Source organism: Haliaeetus albicilla, chromosome 8, assembly GCF_947461875.1.
Source record: "Haliaeetus albicilla chromosome 8, bHalAlb1.1, whole genome shotgun sequence".
In the NCBI taxonomy this organism is placed as follows: domain Eukaryota; kingdom Metazoa; phylum Chordata; class Aves; order Accipitriformes; family Accipitridae; genus Haliaeetus; species Haliaeetus albicilla.
Genome location: NC_091490.1, coordinates 40,026,265 through 40,046,441, shown reverse-complemented (window position 1 = coordinate 40,046,441; position 20,177 = coordinate 40,026,265). Strand labels below are relative to the sequence as shown.

Genomic DNA, 20,177 nt, shown 5'->3' with positions numbered 1-20,177 from the left:
GAAGGAATGACACAAAACAGTGTATGACTGCACATGCTTCACACTATCATACAGCGTGGAAAACACATCCACAATGCTTAAGTAACATTCAGAGGAAGGGGAAAGCTATTTCAACATGTGTCCCTAGCCCCAAGTAGAGAGACACCATATGATGACCTATTTACTCCTCCTGCCCTAGCTCCACCCTCAGAGCATCTAATTCCCATCCTTTCCAAATCAGAACTACCCACCCACCATCCTTCCTGAGCCCACAACCCACCCCTTACATCCAACTACAAACCACCTATCCTGTTAATTGGTCCTGCCGTTTTCTGCTCTAATCTCACAGTCCTGGCATTCATCCAGAACTTCAACCCCATGCCCCCCATGTTGAAACCCCTGCTATCCCATCCCCTCCACCACCTGTCCCAGGTGACCACAGCTTCACCTGCCTGCAGAACCAAAGCTTCAGCTTTTGTTTCTAGCAGGAGATTTCAGAAACCCAAGGAGGCGCTGCCATTTTCAATAGTCTATCCAGCAGAACCCCCACACCATGGAGAGGGGGGTGGGGGGTAAAAGGAGATTTAATACAAACAGAGGACACATGTCAGCCCCAGTTAAAACGACAATGTTTTGGAAGAATAAATCTTCCAGGAGCTTCTGAAGAGATCTGAAAGTGCTCCTAATAACACCATACCACATGTCAAGCAAGACAAAGTGAGGGGCCTGGGACAATGTCTTGGAGAACACCATCCTCAGGATCAAGATAAAAGCCAGGAAGCAGATATGACTCATACTGCTGCTTGACTGGTGAAAGGCTGAAGAGGACTTTGCAAATTCTGTACATCAGCACGGATCACAAAGTTTTTCAGCTGAATTTCACTCACTGTGTATTCTGCATGTTTTTTCCCATACCATTTCATCCACTTTCTGAACTCTCTGTCCATCGTCTAGAAGAGGGAGGAAAAACAAAACCACCTATTAGAACATCTCGTGTTACCAGTTACATCACAGTAAAAGGAGACGCAGCTCTGACGGCATTCATTGACCCCCAAGACTGTTTGGTTGGTTGGTTTGGGGGGAGAGGGGGGTGCCTTTAACATTCAAAGAATAGGCAGACAGACAACTACTGTAGTTTAGTTTCCTTAAAAAAAACTTTGCTTTATCAGGGCCAAGTCAAAGCTGGCATCTTCTTCTCTCCCCCCTTTTCATCAGTGTTACATGTTATAAGCAAGGCAATTTGAGTTGACACTGCTCAGCACTAAAAATGGCTCAACCTTAAGTAGCCACCGTGTTGCAGTACATAATCCCACAGTGAGTAGGAGGCACTGAATGCAGCCCAGTCTAAGCCCAGATAGCAAAGGAACAGACGGGATAAAGACAGGTCTGCTAGGGTGAATGAGAAAGCAGAGCGCGGCATGCAAAGCATTGCAACAGCAACAGAAGGAGCATCACGCTTGCTGGAGCAACCAGGAAGAGTAGGGCTGCAGAGGATGGAACCCTGTAGCTGGCACAGATATTCCATTGCCCAAATATCAGAGAAAGGAATCAAAAATCTCATCCATCAGGATAGCTTGGTGCCTTACAAATATGCATTTCCACATTTACAAATCTTGTCCCCATCTATATAAATTTACATTATGCACCACAGGTCATTACTTTAGAGTGGCAGTGAGGGTCCAGCTACACCTATACAACGCATTTGAAAATGAAACTCAAGTGTCTTGGAAGACTGAAAAAACCCTCCTGATCTTTAGGATTTGACTCCACATATGGGAGGGCCCAAAGTAGCAGGGAAAGGAGATAAGGGAGAAGCATAGCAGCAATTCTGGCTTCACTGACAACTTAGACATGGTGGAGACCTCCATCAGCAGGTCAATAAAACAGTTTGTGTTGACAGATGTGTTTGAAAATTCTTTATGTTTCAAAAGCACTCCAAAGCATAGTAGGATAACTCACAAAAATCTTCAGTATTTTCATATGCTGTATGAACTTACATTTTACTATTTTTTAAGACAACTTCACTAAAACTAATCCATAAGATTCTTCCTCTTTAGCTGCAGCTTTTCAAAGTCATCTGCATTAATTATCATAGTAACCAGAGATGCGTTGCCACAGCCAATCTTAACTAGAAACTTAATCCAATCCCTTCCACAAATGTTTGTCAGAGATGGGGAGGAAAACTGGTCCATTACACACAGTGCAAGGCAGATTAGCTGTACACAGGCAGCTTCACACATTCTGACACCGCAGCAGCTGTTTAGTTGTGAAATGTGACAGGACATTGCCTGTAACCAGAAGAATAATGCAGTATATTTTGTTCATCCAGTAATCTTATGAAATACTGGGCTACTTCTGAAACTGAAAGTACCCCATGAGTTAATACTCCTAATACTCAATTTGTGGGTAATTTTTTTGTTTGCTAACCATTTTCACTAAAGCCTTGTGTTTGTACAATGACATGAAGGGGCATTAGTGAAAGTGAGAATTTAACTTTCCCTCTTTAACAGTGATCTTTAAGTTTAATAGTAAACACAGACAGGAGCCCAGGCCTTGCAAGTGACTCCCTAATGAAACCAGAACAGTCACGCAGAGGGACTACAAAGAGCACTCCAGTTGGAAATTTCCACTGGGGCACAGCAGGGGAAACAAAATGGATTTTTAGATCCTTGTCTGATCTTCTTTGCCAATGTGTTTATGCATTTTTGCCCACACCACTGAAAAGGAGGATCAAGGATTTTTTTTTTTTCCCCCTTCCTTCCGAAGGTATAATTTTCTAGCCTGTACAGACTGAGTCAGCTTGTTTTAACAATACGGAGGGATAAGTTTCTGTTCAGTCTACTGAAGAAAGTAAACTTCTTATGGTAAGGCATGACTAACCTTTATTGTTTTCTTGTAGCTCATTTGCCTTCCAGGTTTGCCTTGGAACTGATTATCTTTGTGTGTCCCCATTGGCACAGAATTAGAAGAAGTGTAAAGAAAACTGCCTGCCTGACTAAACATTATGGTTTTCTTATAATAAGACTTCATTTAGGTGCTTACTAAGCAGTTATTAACCAAATACCCAACACAGGCCTCATAAACAGCCTACAACAGTTTAATAACTAAGCTGAACTTCAGCTTTAGGACACCAAAAAGGGGCATCACTGTCGTAAGCAGAAACATAGCCTTTAAAGCCTTTAAGAACTATTTGTTTGGTGAATTCATTCCTAGATTTGCTTAATGCTATGGTCACTGGAAGCCCTATATTAGAGCCATTTCAGACACAGAATGATTGCAGGTGCTCAGGTGAAGCTTACACTGCACTTCCTTTCAAATAGGTCCTGCACCATTACTGTTAAAACAGTTTTATATCTCCTGGTCCTCAAATCACTTCAGAAACATGCTAATGCTCCTTCTGTGCACTCCACAAGCACTGCTAGCAAACAACTAGACATACGCTTCTTTCCCCAAGCATGCCGTGCTCCAGGTCTTACTGACCCAAGAAGCAAAAGCAACTAGGACTCAAACTCTGCTTTTCTTCCTGCACAGCACTTAACAGTAATCCTGAATCACTGAGTTAGCCTTCAAATAAGGCATATACACATAACTCACTTCAAAAAACCACTCACCTCAGCATATTTGGCTGGAATATCAGCTTTCTCCACACCATAGTGATGTTTGCAGTTTGTGGCTGCAGCCACTTGAAGCACCACCTGACCCACACCTGCAGGAAAGAAAAAACAAACCTGAGAACAAGTTTCAGTAGAAAACCACTGCAAGAGGAGATAAGAGGTTTTAGAGCAAAGGCCAACAGGCAAAATGCAGGTAATCTGTGGGACCAGGCTTCAGGGCATAACTTCAACTCCCAGTGGTGTCTGACAGTTCCCATATGAACTCTGCCTATCTCTCAGTTGAAAAGCAGATTCAAGGCAACGTGCATTACTAAAAAGTCCCAATTCCCTACAAGATGTGAAATACCAAGAACCTGTTTTTCAGTAAATAGGGTTCACATCCTGACTAGAAAGTAAGCAGTGCAATTTCACCTTTCTTACAGAAAAGAATTTCTAGCATTGTAGTTCCGAGGTTTGCATTTTTCAATACATTGAGCACTTTTTATGATAGTAGCATAAGACTACAATATTTACAGCAATGTTTGTATTGATAATTATTAATGGCTACTTTTATTAAATATTACAGGCTCATTTTTACAAATTCACACAGGTTTCAGAATAGCTGCATTTTAATTTTTTTGTCCACAAATTGTCCACAAATGCATTCCATCAAATCTACAGTTTTTACATTGTAATTCACTATTTAAGTAATTGAACAAACAGTTAGACAAACCCTACCACATCCCAAAACAAATACTTGTTGGTCATATACCTACGCCATTAATTTAAAGATTGGCTAAAACGTTTGTCATAGTCTAGCAACATTTATACTGGTTTTCACCAAGAAACACAGCACAAATTCTGAGAACACATAAAGCTTATTTATAGATGAGCTACTTCAGAATACTACTTTAGAAATTATTATAGGGTTCAATACTCAAAATTTCAGAAACAACCACTAAGCTAGCAAGACTAAGTATTACTTAAAAATGCATGAACTTCCCATCACTCCAAATTCTACTTGCATCAGATGCTACCAGCAGTAATTAGCTGCCATTTCTACACCTCGCCTGAATGCACTCCCTCTCCCCCACCCCAGCTTACATTAAAAAGAAAAAAGAAAAAATATTCATTAGATTTCTCTCTGTATGAGCGACCCACATTTTGCACACACTAGAGCAATGTCATTCCACATTTGTTAAAGCAGCCACTTCAGATTTTTTTAAAACATCCAATATTCATCAACAGTACATTGATGCATCATTTTTTGTCTATGACTAACACAAAATGCATTCTTGTCTCACCAGTGCGCTTAATCATTCTGCAGATGACCGCATGGGAAACAAGAGTGAATCTAAGAGGATAGCCCATTTGCACAGAAAACATATTGCTGTTTTCCATTTCATTGGCTGCCGGCAGGAAGCGGCACTGGTAATTGAAGGGGTGGAACTCCTGCATTTAAACCATTACCACTATAATGTTGTCTGGCACAATGAGAACTGTAGTGCTGACAGGGGGTTTTGTTCTTGGGTTTTTTTGGTTGGTTTTGGGGTTTTTTCGCCAAGTCTCATTTTGCATACACATGCATATTTTAGACACGTGCAAATATGGATGTACCAATTTCTGCAGGGGAGAGAACGTGGACAATCAAGGATCGGAGGCAGAACCATTTCACTGTTTCTTATTTATGAAGAGCAAGGAGGACAAAGACTAAAGAGATGATCAAGAACACACTGCATTGTCAGATATCACAAGACACGGCATAAGAAGTTATTAATCTTTTATTTCTTCGGCTTTTCTTTTTGCAAGAACCGTATTGTAATTTCAGTTAGCCTAATGATGCATACCTCCATAAATTCCTCCTGCAACGAGCCACATATTCCTGGCATCACACACAAAACTAACAAGAAGAGCCACAGCATCCTGGTGGGGGTTTAGCCCCGCTGTTCAGCCACTGCTGTATGGATGCAGTTATTGGAATGGCATTAAAATTTACTGATAGAAATAATATGCTATGACAGTGTTTTCATTTACACTGCACTCAATACCGCACTGATTACTATTTACAAAAAGTTTACTCCCTCAGTACAAACCCAACAACTATGTTCTGGTTTTAATTGTTTCAGTGCTCCAAACACTAAAAGTCAAAGGCTTCTGAATTTAAACCATTCCTTTCATACAGGTTTTTTAGACTGTGAATTTTTATACTGTTGGTCAATCTCCAAGGTTAAAGTGGGGAGGTTAGCAATAAATACCTGATTTTATTTCTGATGATAGCAAGTAAAAGTAGCTAACATTTGAGCTTGTTACATAATCAGCAGCACTACAGGGGTTCAGATATGATCTTCTTTAACCTTCCTCAACAAACAATTGCAAGCATCTATGGCAATTTTTTCTACCAGATGGAAAATAGTTTTTCAGATTTGCTGTTCTAAATGTCTCATCTGAACATAAGTCATTGAAACAGGAAATTTCAGACATAAGTCCTACTGAGGGAGGAAGCAGGGGGTTAAAAAATAAATAAATAAATAAAAATCACTGACGATCCCTGACTGGACATGTATTAAGTTTTTTGGGGGAATGGCAGTCCTGCTATATTTAAATTTTAAAAAGATTTGGTTTTTAACAACTGAATGTATTTTAAAATATTTTTCCCCAGAAGTCCTGTATCATACCAGCAACAAAACCAAAACATACTTCATTTAAAACTTTACAACCCATCCAGTAAAAGGGGAAATTCTTATTACTCCTTTCCTGCTCTGAACCAGATTTTAGCAACAAAAAGAACATCATCTTCTTACTCAGTATATCTCTTCCACATGTGTTTATCTGGTTTCTTTACCAACTAGTAGTATCTATTTCCTTTTAAGACTCTGACCTGTTCACGAGGTGCAGTTGTAGGCTGTAAGCTAGATTTTGTGGGGTCTCACACGGCAGCTGTTAAAGCTAACTATAAAGTCTTTTCTGACACACTGAAAAGTATGTCAGAGGAAAAAAAACTGCTTCATTTTCAGATTCAACACCAGATGTTTCACACTGGCACGGGAAAGATCAAGAAATCACATTTTCAGATGTGAAGGGCATAAACTGAATCCACTGAAAATAGATTAATCCTTAGAAATGGAACTGCTATTGTTACCTTTCAAGCATCATTTTAATATTGTCTCTTCTTTATAAGTATATCTGCCAATAGCAACAGAAACCAAGAGTTTTCTGTAACTAGAGTTTATTGCATTTGTAGGACGACATTTCACTAACACCACGGGAGAATGTCTGGGATGTGTTTGGTCTATTTAATCTTGTGATAAAAAGCAGGAGCATCATTGGGGATTATCTAGAAAAGGTGCTTATCCTGTAACACAATCCTTAGTCCTGGTTTACTTTCCAAATTTCACTTTTTTTTTTTAAAGAAGGGAAGAAACAGCAAGCAAAAAGAGAAAAAGAAAACCCACTTAAGTTATTGGTCACTTACCACTGCCCAAGTCAACAAACAAATCATCCTCTGTCATTTTAATTTCATCTATCATTTGGGCCACTAAGTCAAAGGAAGTTTCTCCGTAAACCTCTGGGGAAAAGGGCTCATAGTTGTTAAGTTTCTCTGGATCAGTCACCGAGTGGTTATACACTTGCTGCAGGATGTGCCGGAGGAGCCCGTTGGAGGGACGAGTGTTCAGTTTCATCGGTTGGGTGGTTCCCTTCCACTAAAGGTAAAGAGCAGGAAGAAGATATGAACCCAACGTGAGGACAACTAAACGTCACCAAAACAAGGCTGCATTGGCATAATGTAGAAATGAGAGAAATTCCCTCCCATCCCCTCTCTCACAAGCTGGTCTGCAGGTGCTCTGTAAAGATAAAAACAGTGAACGATACTAAAGAAATTACGCAACACCGATTGCTCTATATTTTCTCACCTCAACTAAGAGGTAATTTCAAATATACCTGCTGGAAATAGGTGGTAAAGGGGAAATTAAGGAGACGTAAACATCAATAGGCAATGTAAAGCTTAATACTGAATATAGTTGGAGTAGGTGTAAAAGTTTGTTGACTTATTTTTTATTTACTGACCACCACTGAACTGATGTTGACTGTACTGTCAATGTAACAGCAGTTTCATTTTCTTTCAGGAACTGTAGGATGGGAGGGATCTATGTACTCAAACAGGGAGTGGCAGGAAAGAGATGGAAATCAAGCTTCCTTTATTCTTCAGAAAAAACCCTGCCCTAAACATAAAACTTGTTAAGTTTTAAAAATGTTTACCTCTCCCTTTGATAAGGAAAAACAAACAAAAAAGGACAGCTCCACGATCCCTCGTAAACATTCTTCTGCTTGAGATTCAGATGGCAAGAAGAAAATGAAACCAATCATGTTTGCCATTTCAGCCAGCAATTGCAAATGCTGCATAGCTTCAAATTTTTAGCTATTAACCAACATACACATGAAGACACCTGAATCAAACAAGCACAAGTTTTTGGGAGTTGCAGGCACACAAAGTCAAGGAAAGCCTGGCAAAAAAAGTCTTGTTGCCATAATACTGCACACTTCAAATAATTCCCACAAGCACAGCAGAGAAAAATTCCTTCTATACTTTCAAAATTAAACAGAGTAGTCACATTAATTCATCGTTCATGTTTTGCTTCCTCCAGTTCAACCTTTTATGGGGTAAGAAAACCAAAAAGCTTGTTAAATTGGTTTGAAAACAGATTACATTCTAGTTTTGCCAGTGATCCTGCGCCAGAGTGATCCTGCAGAACAGAGCAGCTGAACTGAGTGGCAAGCAAGGAAATTCCTAAGCCGTGGATCACTTCCACAATACACAGGAGAGTTCATATGGATTGTTTAAGTACCCATAAGCCACTGACTTCCCCATGGAAAAGTAAATCTGTATGATAAACCCCTATGAAACATCTACATGCTAAATGCAGAGAAACCTTTTCTTCCCCCTAAAGGTAACTCAGCTATTTCAAAGTGCCAGAATAATGGTGCCAGAAGTGCACACTAAAGAGTAATAGCTTACAAATCTACAGTTTGCAAAAGAAAAAAAAAAATTTTTTTTCTTTTCTTCCTATAAGAATGTCCTTCCAATACTAACTCCTTGGCTGCTCAGGGGTGATCAAAAAAATAAGGTTTAATATCAGACTTCAAGTCCCCAAAAGAATGAAAGTGCTGAATACTGGTGATGCAACTAGAGTAACACATACAGTCCAGTGCTAAGTCAGTCACCGCTTTCTGGATATTATTCACTATATGTGAATTCAAACCAGCTAGATAAACATGATGGTGCGTAACAAAGGTAAATACATACCAACTGATGAATGCTATCAATGGCTCGGTTGTATTTGTCACAAAGCCTCTGCATGCTTTCAAAGCTACGTGGGGAGAAAGAACGCAAGGTCAGTTAAAAACAGAGCTCTAAAAGGCAGGTTTGAAGATACAACCTTGTGCTTTTTTCTCATCATACATACTCTAAGTAGGTGGCTATTTAGGGTTTGTTTCTTGCAGAACATGTAATTACATGCACAGCTTTAGGACTTTGTATGGTTTCCTTTAAAAAAATTCCCCAGTAGACCAGGAGCACATGACAAATAATATTCGTTTCTTTAATTAATGGAAAAAGCACTGAACTCAAAGTATGACTTATTAGAAAGTTTTGTATTCTCATAGTCCCTTACTTCTTTTCCATATTCTCAGCTGCACAGAAATTTAATACATCTGTAAATTTTTCTCCTTTGTTCCACCATCTGTCCATGATAATCAGTCCTGAGACAGTAGATACTTTTCTAGAAATTAACTCTGGGACTGAAAATGCAGATAGACCCAGGACACAACCTAAAATTTCACCCATCAGAAAAGCATACTGATTGCTTCATGGGCTGGTTGGGATTACAGTCAATTCAGGCAGATGCCTTAATGACAGAAGCTGAGAGGATTAAATAAATTCATCTCAGGCCAGGGAAGAAAAGATATTACTAGGAACATCATCCATTACATAATCAGATCCACAAAGCAGCAGAAAAAAAAAAAGAAAAAACAAAAAACCAACAATATAAGGAGTTTCAGGAGTAAGATAATTAAATCATGGCCATCCCCAAATCTGAAAAGGGGTGGGGGGACCAGGGGACATCGGAAGGCAGTGGCTCTTCAGTCTCTTGTGATCCTGATTACCACTACGCTGGCTAGGACACCTCTCCAAGGAAGACTGCTGACTTCAAGCTTTCAACTGCCCATGCTTATTTCCACATTAAGACAAAGCAAGAGGCTGAAATGGGTTTTTGCCTGCACAGCACATGCATTTCTATAATCCACTCCTTTTCATGCACATCCATGTGTCAGTCTATCTGCTACAAGTAATTTCTCTGACAAATTTTTTCAAAGGAAGTGAAAAGACTAACCATTACCAAAACTACAGGTTTATGAGTTCATTGAAAAGCTGCAGAAAGGTAAGTGGGGTGTGACTTTTAGGAACAGATGGGTTTCTCTTTTAATTCAGGATTGCTGCAGACCACACTGATGCTACCCAGTTAAACATGCCCAGGGAGGATGCCAGAACTACAAAAGTTACAGCATTGCAGTCACTGTGAGTAATCCACAAATCCAAGTTAACAGATCTGATGACAAGGGTTGCTCAAACCTGATTTCTCCTTTTGAATTCTTCAGGAGGAAGAGAGGGACTAACAAGTCTTGCAATGAAACAATTAAAACGAAATTGAGAGAGTAGGAAGCAACACCTAAAGCAGATCATGATACAAGGATCTGGTGCTCAGGACAATAGCCAGTGATTAATTTGAGTGATGCAGTTTCATCTGTAAACCTCATTCTAAAAGTTTAGTCATGCTGTGGACTTGAACAAATTCAGTCTTTCCCATGAAAGCAGCTAAGGAGGTTTTTGTAAACCGCAGCTTGAGGGTCATCTTTTTCCAGTCTCAGTACAGCCAAGTCAATACACAGAACCTCAGACCTCTCCACAGATACACCACAGGTCAGAATCTGACTCTCCCAGCCTCAAGGTGAATGCCACATACTGTACATTCATTTTAAGCTATTTGTGGAATAGGTATTCACATGTAACTACAAGCATCTTAAAATTATTTCTAACTGCCCAGAAGACCTGTATGAATCGTTGTCTTTTAATTTAGCCCCCCACCCAAACAGCATCCCACCTGCACTGAATCGTAACCAGAGGAGGGATGGGAAAGGTTAACCTCCCACAGTCATGGCAGGAAGATGACATGGTGCTGACAGACAGCTCTGGCACGCCACATTCTAAACAGGAATTCTTACTTACTACAAAAGTAGAAACCTCAGTGCCATTCAGATTCCTAACACTGGACGCAGTCCAACAGCGCAGATACCGATCATTGTTTTGGAGTGAGTAATTCCAACGTACACCAGAGCTCAACTTTCTGCTGTGTGGAGTTTCCAATTATGTCCTTAATCCAACAGCCTTTGCCAATATTGCTGTTACACATTTCCTACCAAAATAACTCTGCAGAGTCTGAAGCCAGTTCTAAAAGAAAACTTCAGTTCATAGTGTCTAGGAATAACCAGTTACAAACTGATTCACTGTGAACCGAGCTGGCCTGTCCTCCTGGTGGGAAAAAAATATTCCTCTCACCTTTTTGTATCATAGTCAATTAAAACATAGTTTTCCATAGCAAGCTTGAGATCTGGGATTTCTTCACAGACCCACCTGGAACGAGAGAAGAAATAATTAATAAAAACAGGTCTAATCAGTATAATAAAGCAGTCTGTCTCAATTCTAGACTGGCATTGCTATATGTAAAGACAGAATACTGCAGCAGACCTGAAAGATCACAATATTGTTAGGAGTAAGGCAGACATCACAAAATGCTAACTGGAAAGATGCAATAGTTCGCATTTGTATTGAATAAACAGTAAGGTGCCTGTAAACACTGGCAGTAGCATAAAGCTCTTGAAATGGTGCAATTTCAAAACAAGGTGATAAATTTATTCAATGCATCTATAAATACTCAAAGCCACGGCTGATGCTAATCTAACATAAAATGTAATGCAGAAATGAAATATTTCAAAAGAATTCTGATATGGCAACAAGCTTTGACAAAGCTGAATGTGGAGGAGACGTTTCCTACAGCACCCAAAACTAATGCCACCAACCAATTCACTGCAAGGATATTCTCCTCTGTGTAGTGCTCTAAACTACTCTTACACCTTACATGACCCAACCCAAAACAGATTTTCAAAAGTTATTTTGATAAAAGATCCATTTTACATGCTGAGTTAACAAAGCCCTGTATGTTGTTACCATTAGGAATGGAAAGTGCGCACCCACTTGCAATGCATCTGACAATGGCATCTCACAGAAGAGATCTTCACTCTTGGAATGTAGGAAGAGTAATTCCTTTCAAAGACAACTTTAAAGCCACACAAACTTTGCACACACTTTCCTCCAAAAGCATCAAAATGGGAAAGCACTATCATCATCAGAAAACCTCAGAGCATGTCATAGGATGAATTCCAATAGGAACAGGAGAGTTTCTTCATGCACCTTGATGCATGCTTCATTATTAAAGTGATGAAAAAAAAATTAATGATGACTAGAGATCCAACAGTTCTGGTTCCTTCTGGCTGATTCACTTATCAAATAAATATATAAGCAAGTAAAAAACCAGAACTTCTACATCTATGGCTGACTCTCTTCTGACTAATATCTCCCATCTCCCTAAAAACATTAGGACTCTGACCTCTGCAAATGTTTTTCTCTTAAATTACGGGAATGGGCAGTCAACAGCTGTCTACCACTGGCTTCAAGAGATAAATACTTCTTTACATTCTTTTACCCACCACTTTCATAACCACATTGCGGTTACTTTGCACAAGGCAGGCAAAGGCAGCATGAAAGCCTTCTAATGCACTGTATTCACTGCAATCATGCTTAGAACACAGTTGTGAAACATCAGTTTGGTCCAACTGCTTTCTAACACAGTTTTCCCCTTGCCTTCAGCTAGTGTAGCACAGAAACCACTAGCCCCGATGACTCCAGCAATCACTTTGTGTTTAAATCCCTTCAGAAAGGGTCTTCTGAATAATCATATTGACAAATAAAGCCACAAGTTCCCAAGGCACAGAACCTTACCAACATCAGTACAAGTGAACTGGAAGTAGCAATGGCAGTGCATCTTGTGTCAAGGTTTTGTAATTTTAGAAAAAGAAATTTCTTTAGAAGAAAAATTCTCAGCTTTAGCCCCTAGCCCCATTACACATTCTCTCCCAACACAGACCATGGGACAATGCTATGATTTCATGTATATAAGTGATATTATCAACACTACCATGCAAGCACTTAGCTCTCGCACTCATACTGGGAGCAAACAAGGCTCACTACCTTTTCACAGGCCGTATGCGACTGACCAAACTTCAGGCTCAGGTGGCTATGCAGATAAAACACCATTCTTTGTACCTCACCTGTATCTGCACCATCCAATCATTAAAATCTGCTGCAGATACAGCCCCCAGACAAGGGAAGCCTGTATGATAAGGATCTAAAACAGTTAACAAGAACAGCTTTTAAACAATCTAATGTGGATAACGCATTAACATCCCTCACGCATTTGGGGAATTCATGTTAGCATTTAATAAAAGTTATTCTACAGCAAGTCACCTCCTAATCCTAATGAAATAACAGCAAGCCATGTCATCGCCACTGCCTGTGTTGGGAAATTCTCAGACTTCCTACTCTTCGTATCTGTCTTTCACCTTTATCCTCCCATATTCCCCACATTGGTCCAACTCTATCAGCAGAATTAAGAGGAATGCTAATAGGGACATCATTCCCAAATAACGCAAATGCTAACAATGCTGCAACATCACAGCAACAAGGGGAAAGGGAGAGGGTGCGCAAGTGGATATGCAAGACCAGAACCAAACACATCATGCCAATGATGTTTTCTTAACCCTGCTTTTCTAAAGATCGAATACGGACTGCCATAAGCACCAAAGCTGAATATCACTACTCATTTTTAATTATTTTCAAAAAATAGAATATGGCAAGTTAAAACAAAGTCTGTTTGACAGGGAGATTTGTATTGCAACAATATCAATCCAGCTTAGAAAATAATTTAGAACTGCTAAATTATAACTGTTGCCCTCCTTTATATCTTGTCTCAAGACATCCATTCACTGAGATGCAGTAAGACACAGGAAAGGGTTTTAGCCATGCCTGCATTGAACACTTACCGAATTGTCTCAATAATTTCGTGAGCAGCATCATGGTGTTTGTCCTGAAATAAAAATAAAACAAGAGATGAGTTCAAAGAGACATCAGGTGTGTTGTTTGTCAGAAGATTACAGGAATCACAATCTTTAAGAATATAGGTGGCAAGCATACTAGGAAAAGAGTCTTTGATTGCCACCCAGGCCATTAAACCCATCAAAATGAGCCCTCTAAGAAAAAATAAGGCATAAGGAAATAAATTTTTCAAGTTTCTATGGACTAGCAGAAGATTTACATGAAGGAACTGTCATTCTACTTATTTCTTTGTCATTTCCTGAAATCAGGAATTGTGTAGCTGATACCCTTGAGGATTATTGGTATGCAGTAGGTACTTGACTGCAAGTTCCACAATGAACAGCTGATTTCATCGACCTAGCATCTGGTACATGCTCACATCTCCATATGGGCAGTAAGATTCTAGCACAGTGAATGGCTTTCTAAAATAAAGCATCAAATAAACAGGAGGAGTGGATATCAGTGAAGGGAAAAAAAACTAATAAAAAACCTCACAGCACACACACAAAAAAAAGGAGGCTTGAATATGCAGACCTTTTGATGAACTGAAAAACAAAACACACATGCACAAAACACATTAAAACTTGTGCATTACAAGTATACACTGGACTGTGAGGCACAGATGTTTGTTGACTTTCATTTGGGAGTTTACTCAGGAGCAACAGAAGCACAAGTGAGTTTAGCAAGCCATTCCAAATTCATGCTAATAAAGCCCTTGGAGCTGCATGTATATGCACCATGCTACAAAAAATTCTATTTTAGGGAAGTTACAGGAGTTCCTATATATATTGTTGCATCCATCTTGTGAAGCCCTAGTTACCAGAGTCCATCTGCACAAAGCTGAGGTTATATTTAGACGTTTGTTTCTTGAAGTGGCTTTGACCTTTTAATTAGGAGCCTAGTATCTAAGGACCTTCCAGAGTTAGAGGTGTAAAGGCTCACCCACTCTCAAATAATTGCCCTTGTCTTCTGCTGCAGAAATGTCACTTCTATAGAGTTACCAGGGGGAAACTCTATAGCAAAGGGTAGGGACAGGCAACAGAAAGCAGAGGACTGGGGGCAGGGGAAGGAAGGGAATGGAAGAAGAGAAACACTAATGGACAGATGACAGAAAATGGCTGGGATTATTTCTATTTCTTCAAGACATGGAAGGACATGATATAAGTCAAATAGAAGCTTTTTCCATCAGTATCACAGCCCTCATATTTGTATGAGGAAGTAGATTTCCCCTTCTATAACCAGTTTACATACTTAGGATCAGCCAGTCTTGTAGAAGTTCTCATTCCAAGAAACTTGTACGCGGCCCTTTAGATACTTGGATAAAAATCTCATGACTGGGAGGGATAGAAAGGCAGGCAAACACTTCTGAAGTCTGTTGTATTAAAGGTATGAAGGAACACTTCCTATTTTACTAGGAAAAGCTTTTATTTTCAGAATGCAAATATATCCCATATCTAGGATTCACATGAGAGACTAATCAAAGAAAAACAACACACTCCAGTTACAATATCAAAAAGGAGAAACAGTCAACATAAAAATAGTCAGGACATTTGGGATCAAATACACAGTGGCCTAGAAGCTGAGCATTACCTTGGTCATGTTTCATAACAACATGCCGATGCTACACAAACGCCCCAAACATCGCAAGCCATGCAAAACAGCTCTGCTGAAGTTCTGCTTCCTCCAGTCTATGGCATTCACTCAGGGCCTGGACTGGGACAATCCAAATCCAACAGAAACCAACAGCACCAATAAACAGTCACTCAAGTTAAGTCCAGAAATGTCAATTAAGTAATTCCATTGGTAAATCTTGGCCTAGAAAACCACCAAGCAACTGAACTAAAATCTGCTCCTGACTCTCAGTGCACATATAGAAAAAGCATACAAGAGGAGGACTTTTCTTTCTTTTCATTTCTTATCTGCAAAGTATAAAAATAACCCAAGACAGTCAACTCATCCATAAACATCCTCTATAAATTTTCACCTTCTGCCACATGTGGAATTATCACAGTAGAAACCCCTAGGGCTGATCTAGCTCTTCCAGTAAACTGTGTTCCTGTATAGTAAGAATATGCTTTATCAACATAAGCACATTATACCGGAAAAGTAAATTCAGGCATATTCTGGCATAACCGTTTTCTCTGAAGAAGTTATATTCTTCGTTGATGGTTTTGGACAGTTTCAATGCTAGCAGAACACACGAAGAAACCCCTTGTCCTATAGGTCTTCATGAAAACACCCCTATAAATGATCAAAATTGCTTAATTAACAGATTCCTTTGTCTTGGGCTTAAAAAATGAAAAATAAATTTTAAAAAAAATTAAAAAATAGAAATCACAATGCACATCTACAACTACAGATCATCCAACTTAAACAAGCGGACTTACTAACACAGCTTCATGTGGAAGCTCCAGCCAGAGGGGCCTTTCTGAGTTTAGTTTGTGTCATTATCTAGGAATAATGAAGTTGAAAACAGTTCCACATTTACTGCTGCTGAACTTCTCATGTTGAAACACTTACCAAGTTCACTATACTCTATAACATACTTTCTCCAAGTAGACAAGCTCCCAAGATCTCATGCAAGTCTTGCAAACAAAATCAGATATTATCTCCTAACATTTCTTCGAAGCAGATGTGGCCATGGAAAACGGAGGAGGGAAGGGGGGGAAACAGATCTAAGGGAAATACAGAGCAGTTTCCCTTTTCTTTTAGTCCCATTTCAACATTACAGTTGTAAGATTGAATAAGAATAGCGTAAGATTTAATAACAATAGACATTAAACAGCACCAGTCATCACACCTGTATTCATGCAATTGTTTATGACACTGGTAGAGAATCCTCAGCAACTCAAAAGGCAAACTGAATAGAAACCTCACCAAAACCAGGCTCCACTCCAACCAGCATCAGCCTCTGCCCATCATCCTTTCAAGCAGATGCACTGGTTTTGGCCAGACTCACAACTGAGCTCAGTGCAGCAGCTTTAACCCGGATCCTTTTACAGACCCAGTGGATGAACACTGAAACCAGCAGGTTGGGAGGGTCCAACAGCAATTCCCAATGGCTCTGCTGCAATCACAGCAGTCTGACACACCTTACACCTGGCTAGGCCAACAGTTAACCCAGCACACTCAAAGATGGCATGAAGCTTCTCAAATTCAGACACATTTTTGAGTTTGGTGTTTGTTTTGTTGTTGGTTTGGGGTTTTTTTTTTCCTTTTTTCAGGCTGCAATGACCCATGATCAACACCAGCATGCCAGCTACACCTTTAGCACAGGCACGTTATACAAGCACATCGTGTTATACTTTGGCAAACAGTCATCCATGAGAGCACAGCTTTTGTCAGTAAAATATCCTCATAAAAAGCCTCCTACAAACAGACTGGCTATCAATCATGAAATACACTGTGCAGAAGCCTTTTGGATGAGTCTCAAGAAACATATCTGTTCTGTTCGCAGTCACGAGATGATGCCACAGTACTCTCTGTCACGAAGAGGAGCTCCATTCATCCTCCAACTCTGCTCCAAGCTGTTCTCCCTCCCCTACACGCTGATGTGAAGCATACTACGTGCTGCTCGTTGGCCTGGCTGTACTTCTGCAATGTTCTTATATTTATGCAGTTTGAGAGGCCCTTGGAATCTTCTGAGCCACATAAATGGAAGCTATTTCATGGGACAAGACCTTATGTCTTTAATGTGGTCTATGCACTAAGTATTTAAAGTAAGAAGTTGCAGTCTGTAGTAATTATTGAGAATGCCCAAAGCTATTCATAACAAGTTTATAAAAAAAAAAAACTAAACACACATTAAAAGTTAGTTATTGTAGTCAATTCTCTCCAGCTGAACTTTATAATAAAGTTCTTATTTTCAACCTAAACATCCAATTTAAAATTGAAACGCGAGCTCCCAGAGAAAATTCAATAGTTTTTGCCAAGACATTTCATTGGAAAAATAATGGAAAGAAAGCAGACACTTTTTCAAAACTCACTTGTAAAAGAATCCAGTTTTCTATGGAAAACAGTGGAGAACAGTTTCAGCCAGCACGATTGAACAGCTTCGCAGTTCTGATTCTTACAACACATTTCTCCATCCACATGTTACTACAACTCCAATCACAGCAGTTAAGAGTTTGAAGCCAGAAACACACCCACCCACTTTTAGTACACTTGTGCCCAGAAGCCCTACCAGCATGCACAACTCCTGCTTACACACCACGCCAAGCAGAGTCCTCCTATGGAAGTCAACAAGCTGCATTAGCTGTTTTGCCCTTTAGGACATGAAGATGAGGCCATAGAGCGATTTTTAAGAGTTTGATCTTTCCCTTCACCTCTTCTCCAAAGTTTCCAATCCTGATTGTTCAGGCTCTGATCACGGGGGATGGGGGGGGGGGCGGAGAAAAAAAAGAAAAAAGAAAAAAAAGAAAAAAAAAGAATTATGAATGTTCCTGCGTGCTTCAATGGTCAAGTCAGCCAGCCCTCTTTGTACAAAAGACATTTTGTATCTCGCAGATATGCGAAGTCCTATATGTGGTTTTAGTGGCCAAATAAACAGTGCCCAAAAGCTCTTTCCAAATATATATTTTCATTATCATTACCTCATTATCATTATCCACTCTTATTTCATTTTCTATAATCACATATTCCGTTTGTTAACCCAAATTAAAAACAAAAAACAAAAAACATCAGTATGACCAGAACTTATAAGTCCTCAGTAGTAATCACAGCTATTACTCTAACACCTATGTAAGAAAACTAAAGGATCCCCAGTCATACCATGCATCATATGAACAGTACCAGACACATTTCAGTTATCTATACATAACTTTGTTCTACAAAGCACCAAATTTCTAATAACAGTTGAATCAGAAGGTTTTTCAGAACCTCTCTTTACAAGAGCAAGGTAAAGTGAAAATTACAACTTGTTACATTTTTGCCACAAGGTAGCTGTTACAAAGGCTTGTAATTCACACTGAATACAAAGCACTACACACACTTCCACCAGGTGTGGCTGTTTTGGTTACATTATTTTTTCAACTTAACATCCCTTAGGATATCTTAATAGCATTGTTTTGATATAATTCTGTATTCCAGTACTGTATCCTAGACTCTTGGGTGTATTTGTACAGGACTAGTTATCTCGCAGTGCAACAATTTGTACTCTAAAGTGAATCTCTAACCTAAAGCAACAGATTTAAACATTATATGTTTCTTCCTCAAACACAAAGAACATGTTCAATTAAATTGGGCAGCCGTCATTGCCTGAAGCAAGGAACAACACCCTTGTGCCCTTCCAAATTTACATCTTTTTATATTCAGGTCCTTCTTAGGAAACTATGTTTATCCTTGGGGATAAGCCTAAGTTCGGGCTTGGGGGTGAACACTGTATTTTTCTAAACTTCTTTTCCCCACATGCAAAATGGGATCCTTGTGAGATTTAATCAGTCTACACAGTGCTCCACAGTAAAGGTAGCAAAAAGCCCAAACCTGAGAGGAGAACAAATGGTTTGAAAATTGGGATGAGGTCTTGAAAAAAAGAAATACAGCTCATGCGCCTTCAATCAGTAGCTCCTGAAGCACCATACACAGAACTTTAAGACCCCTTATCTACTCTCATAGATAGGAACATTTTTGTGCACAGCTTTGACTGCCCAAGACTAAACTGCCCTACAGCAAAAGCAATTTTTACCTTTGCAGGGCCAGTTTAGTGTTTGACTCACCAGACCGCACTTCCTCCCCTAAAAACAGGCCAAGTGACCAAAGCAGCTCTTCAGAAACGTGCAAACAAGCTGTGGTCAAGCATTTGCAAAGGAGGAGGAAGAGACCTCCTATAAGCTTTTCACTGTCCACAAGATGAATCCAAACAATTCAGAGAAAACAAAACCTGAAACAAACTAGTTACAAATAAATCAATGGCAACACTCATGTACCTTTTAATGATTGTCTTTAGATACCGCTCTACTTCCAACACTTCAACAATCTAACACTGGCTCCCAAGTACTAAACACTGACTCCACTCATGTATTAACAGAGGTCATTTTGATCTGCCAAATTCTGATCTGCATATGATCTATTTAACTCGCAAAACAAAAGAGGTCAGTCTCACTAGCCCCTGGTTCTAAAGAACAGCTTGGTTGCCTGTAGTGGCAGCTCTCTCCCCAGGCAGTGGTCCATAAATCCAAACGAGAGGATGTTACAGCTGGAGACAAGATGGTTAGCAAGAGATCAAAAAGATGGATTAGGAAAAGCCAATCAATCTTGCAGAAGGCTAGTGGGACAAGTGCCTCTTTAATGTCCCCTAGGTTTCCTCCATCTGTGGAGGATGATAAGCATTTCTCTAGACACCA

General features: G+C 39.6%; 1 protein-coding gene across 6 annotated transcripts in view; it reads right to left on the bottom strand.

Moving 5' to 3' along the window:
* The window catches only part of DOT1L (DOT1 like histone lysine methyltransferase), a 77,628-nt gene that overhangs the window by 46,431 nt on the left and 11,020 nt on the right, over window positions 1-20,177 (bottom strand). For all 6 annotated transcript variants that reach the window (XM_069790143.1, XM_069790140.1, XM_069790141.1 and 3 more), the window contains exons 2-7: window positions 13,785-13,828; window positions 11,185-11,259; window positions 8,875-8,938; window positions 7,045-7,273; window positions 3,591-3,685; window positions 867-929 (exon numbers count right to left, since the gene is read on the bottom strand). In XM_069790143.1, the coding sequence (XP_069646244.1) occupies window positions 867-929; window positions 3,591-3,685; window positions 7,045-7,273; window positions 8,875-8,938; window positions 11,185-11,259; window positions 13,785-13,828 (570 nt within the window). The remainder of the gene's footprint in view (window positions 1-866; window positions 930-3,590; window positions 3,686-7,044; window positions 7,274-8,874; window positions 8,939-11,184; window positions 11,260-13,784; window positions 13,829-20,177) is intronic.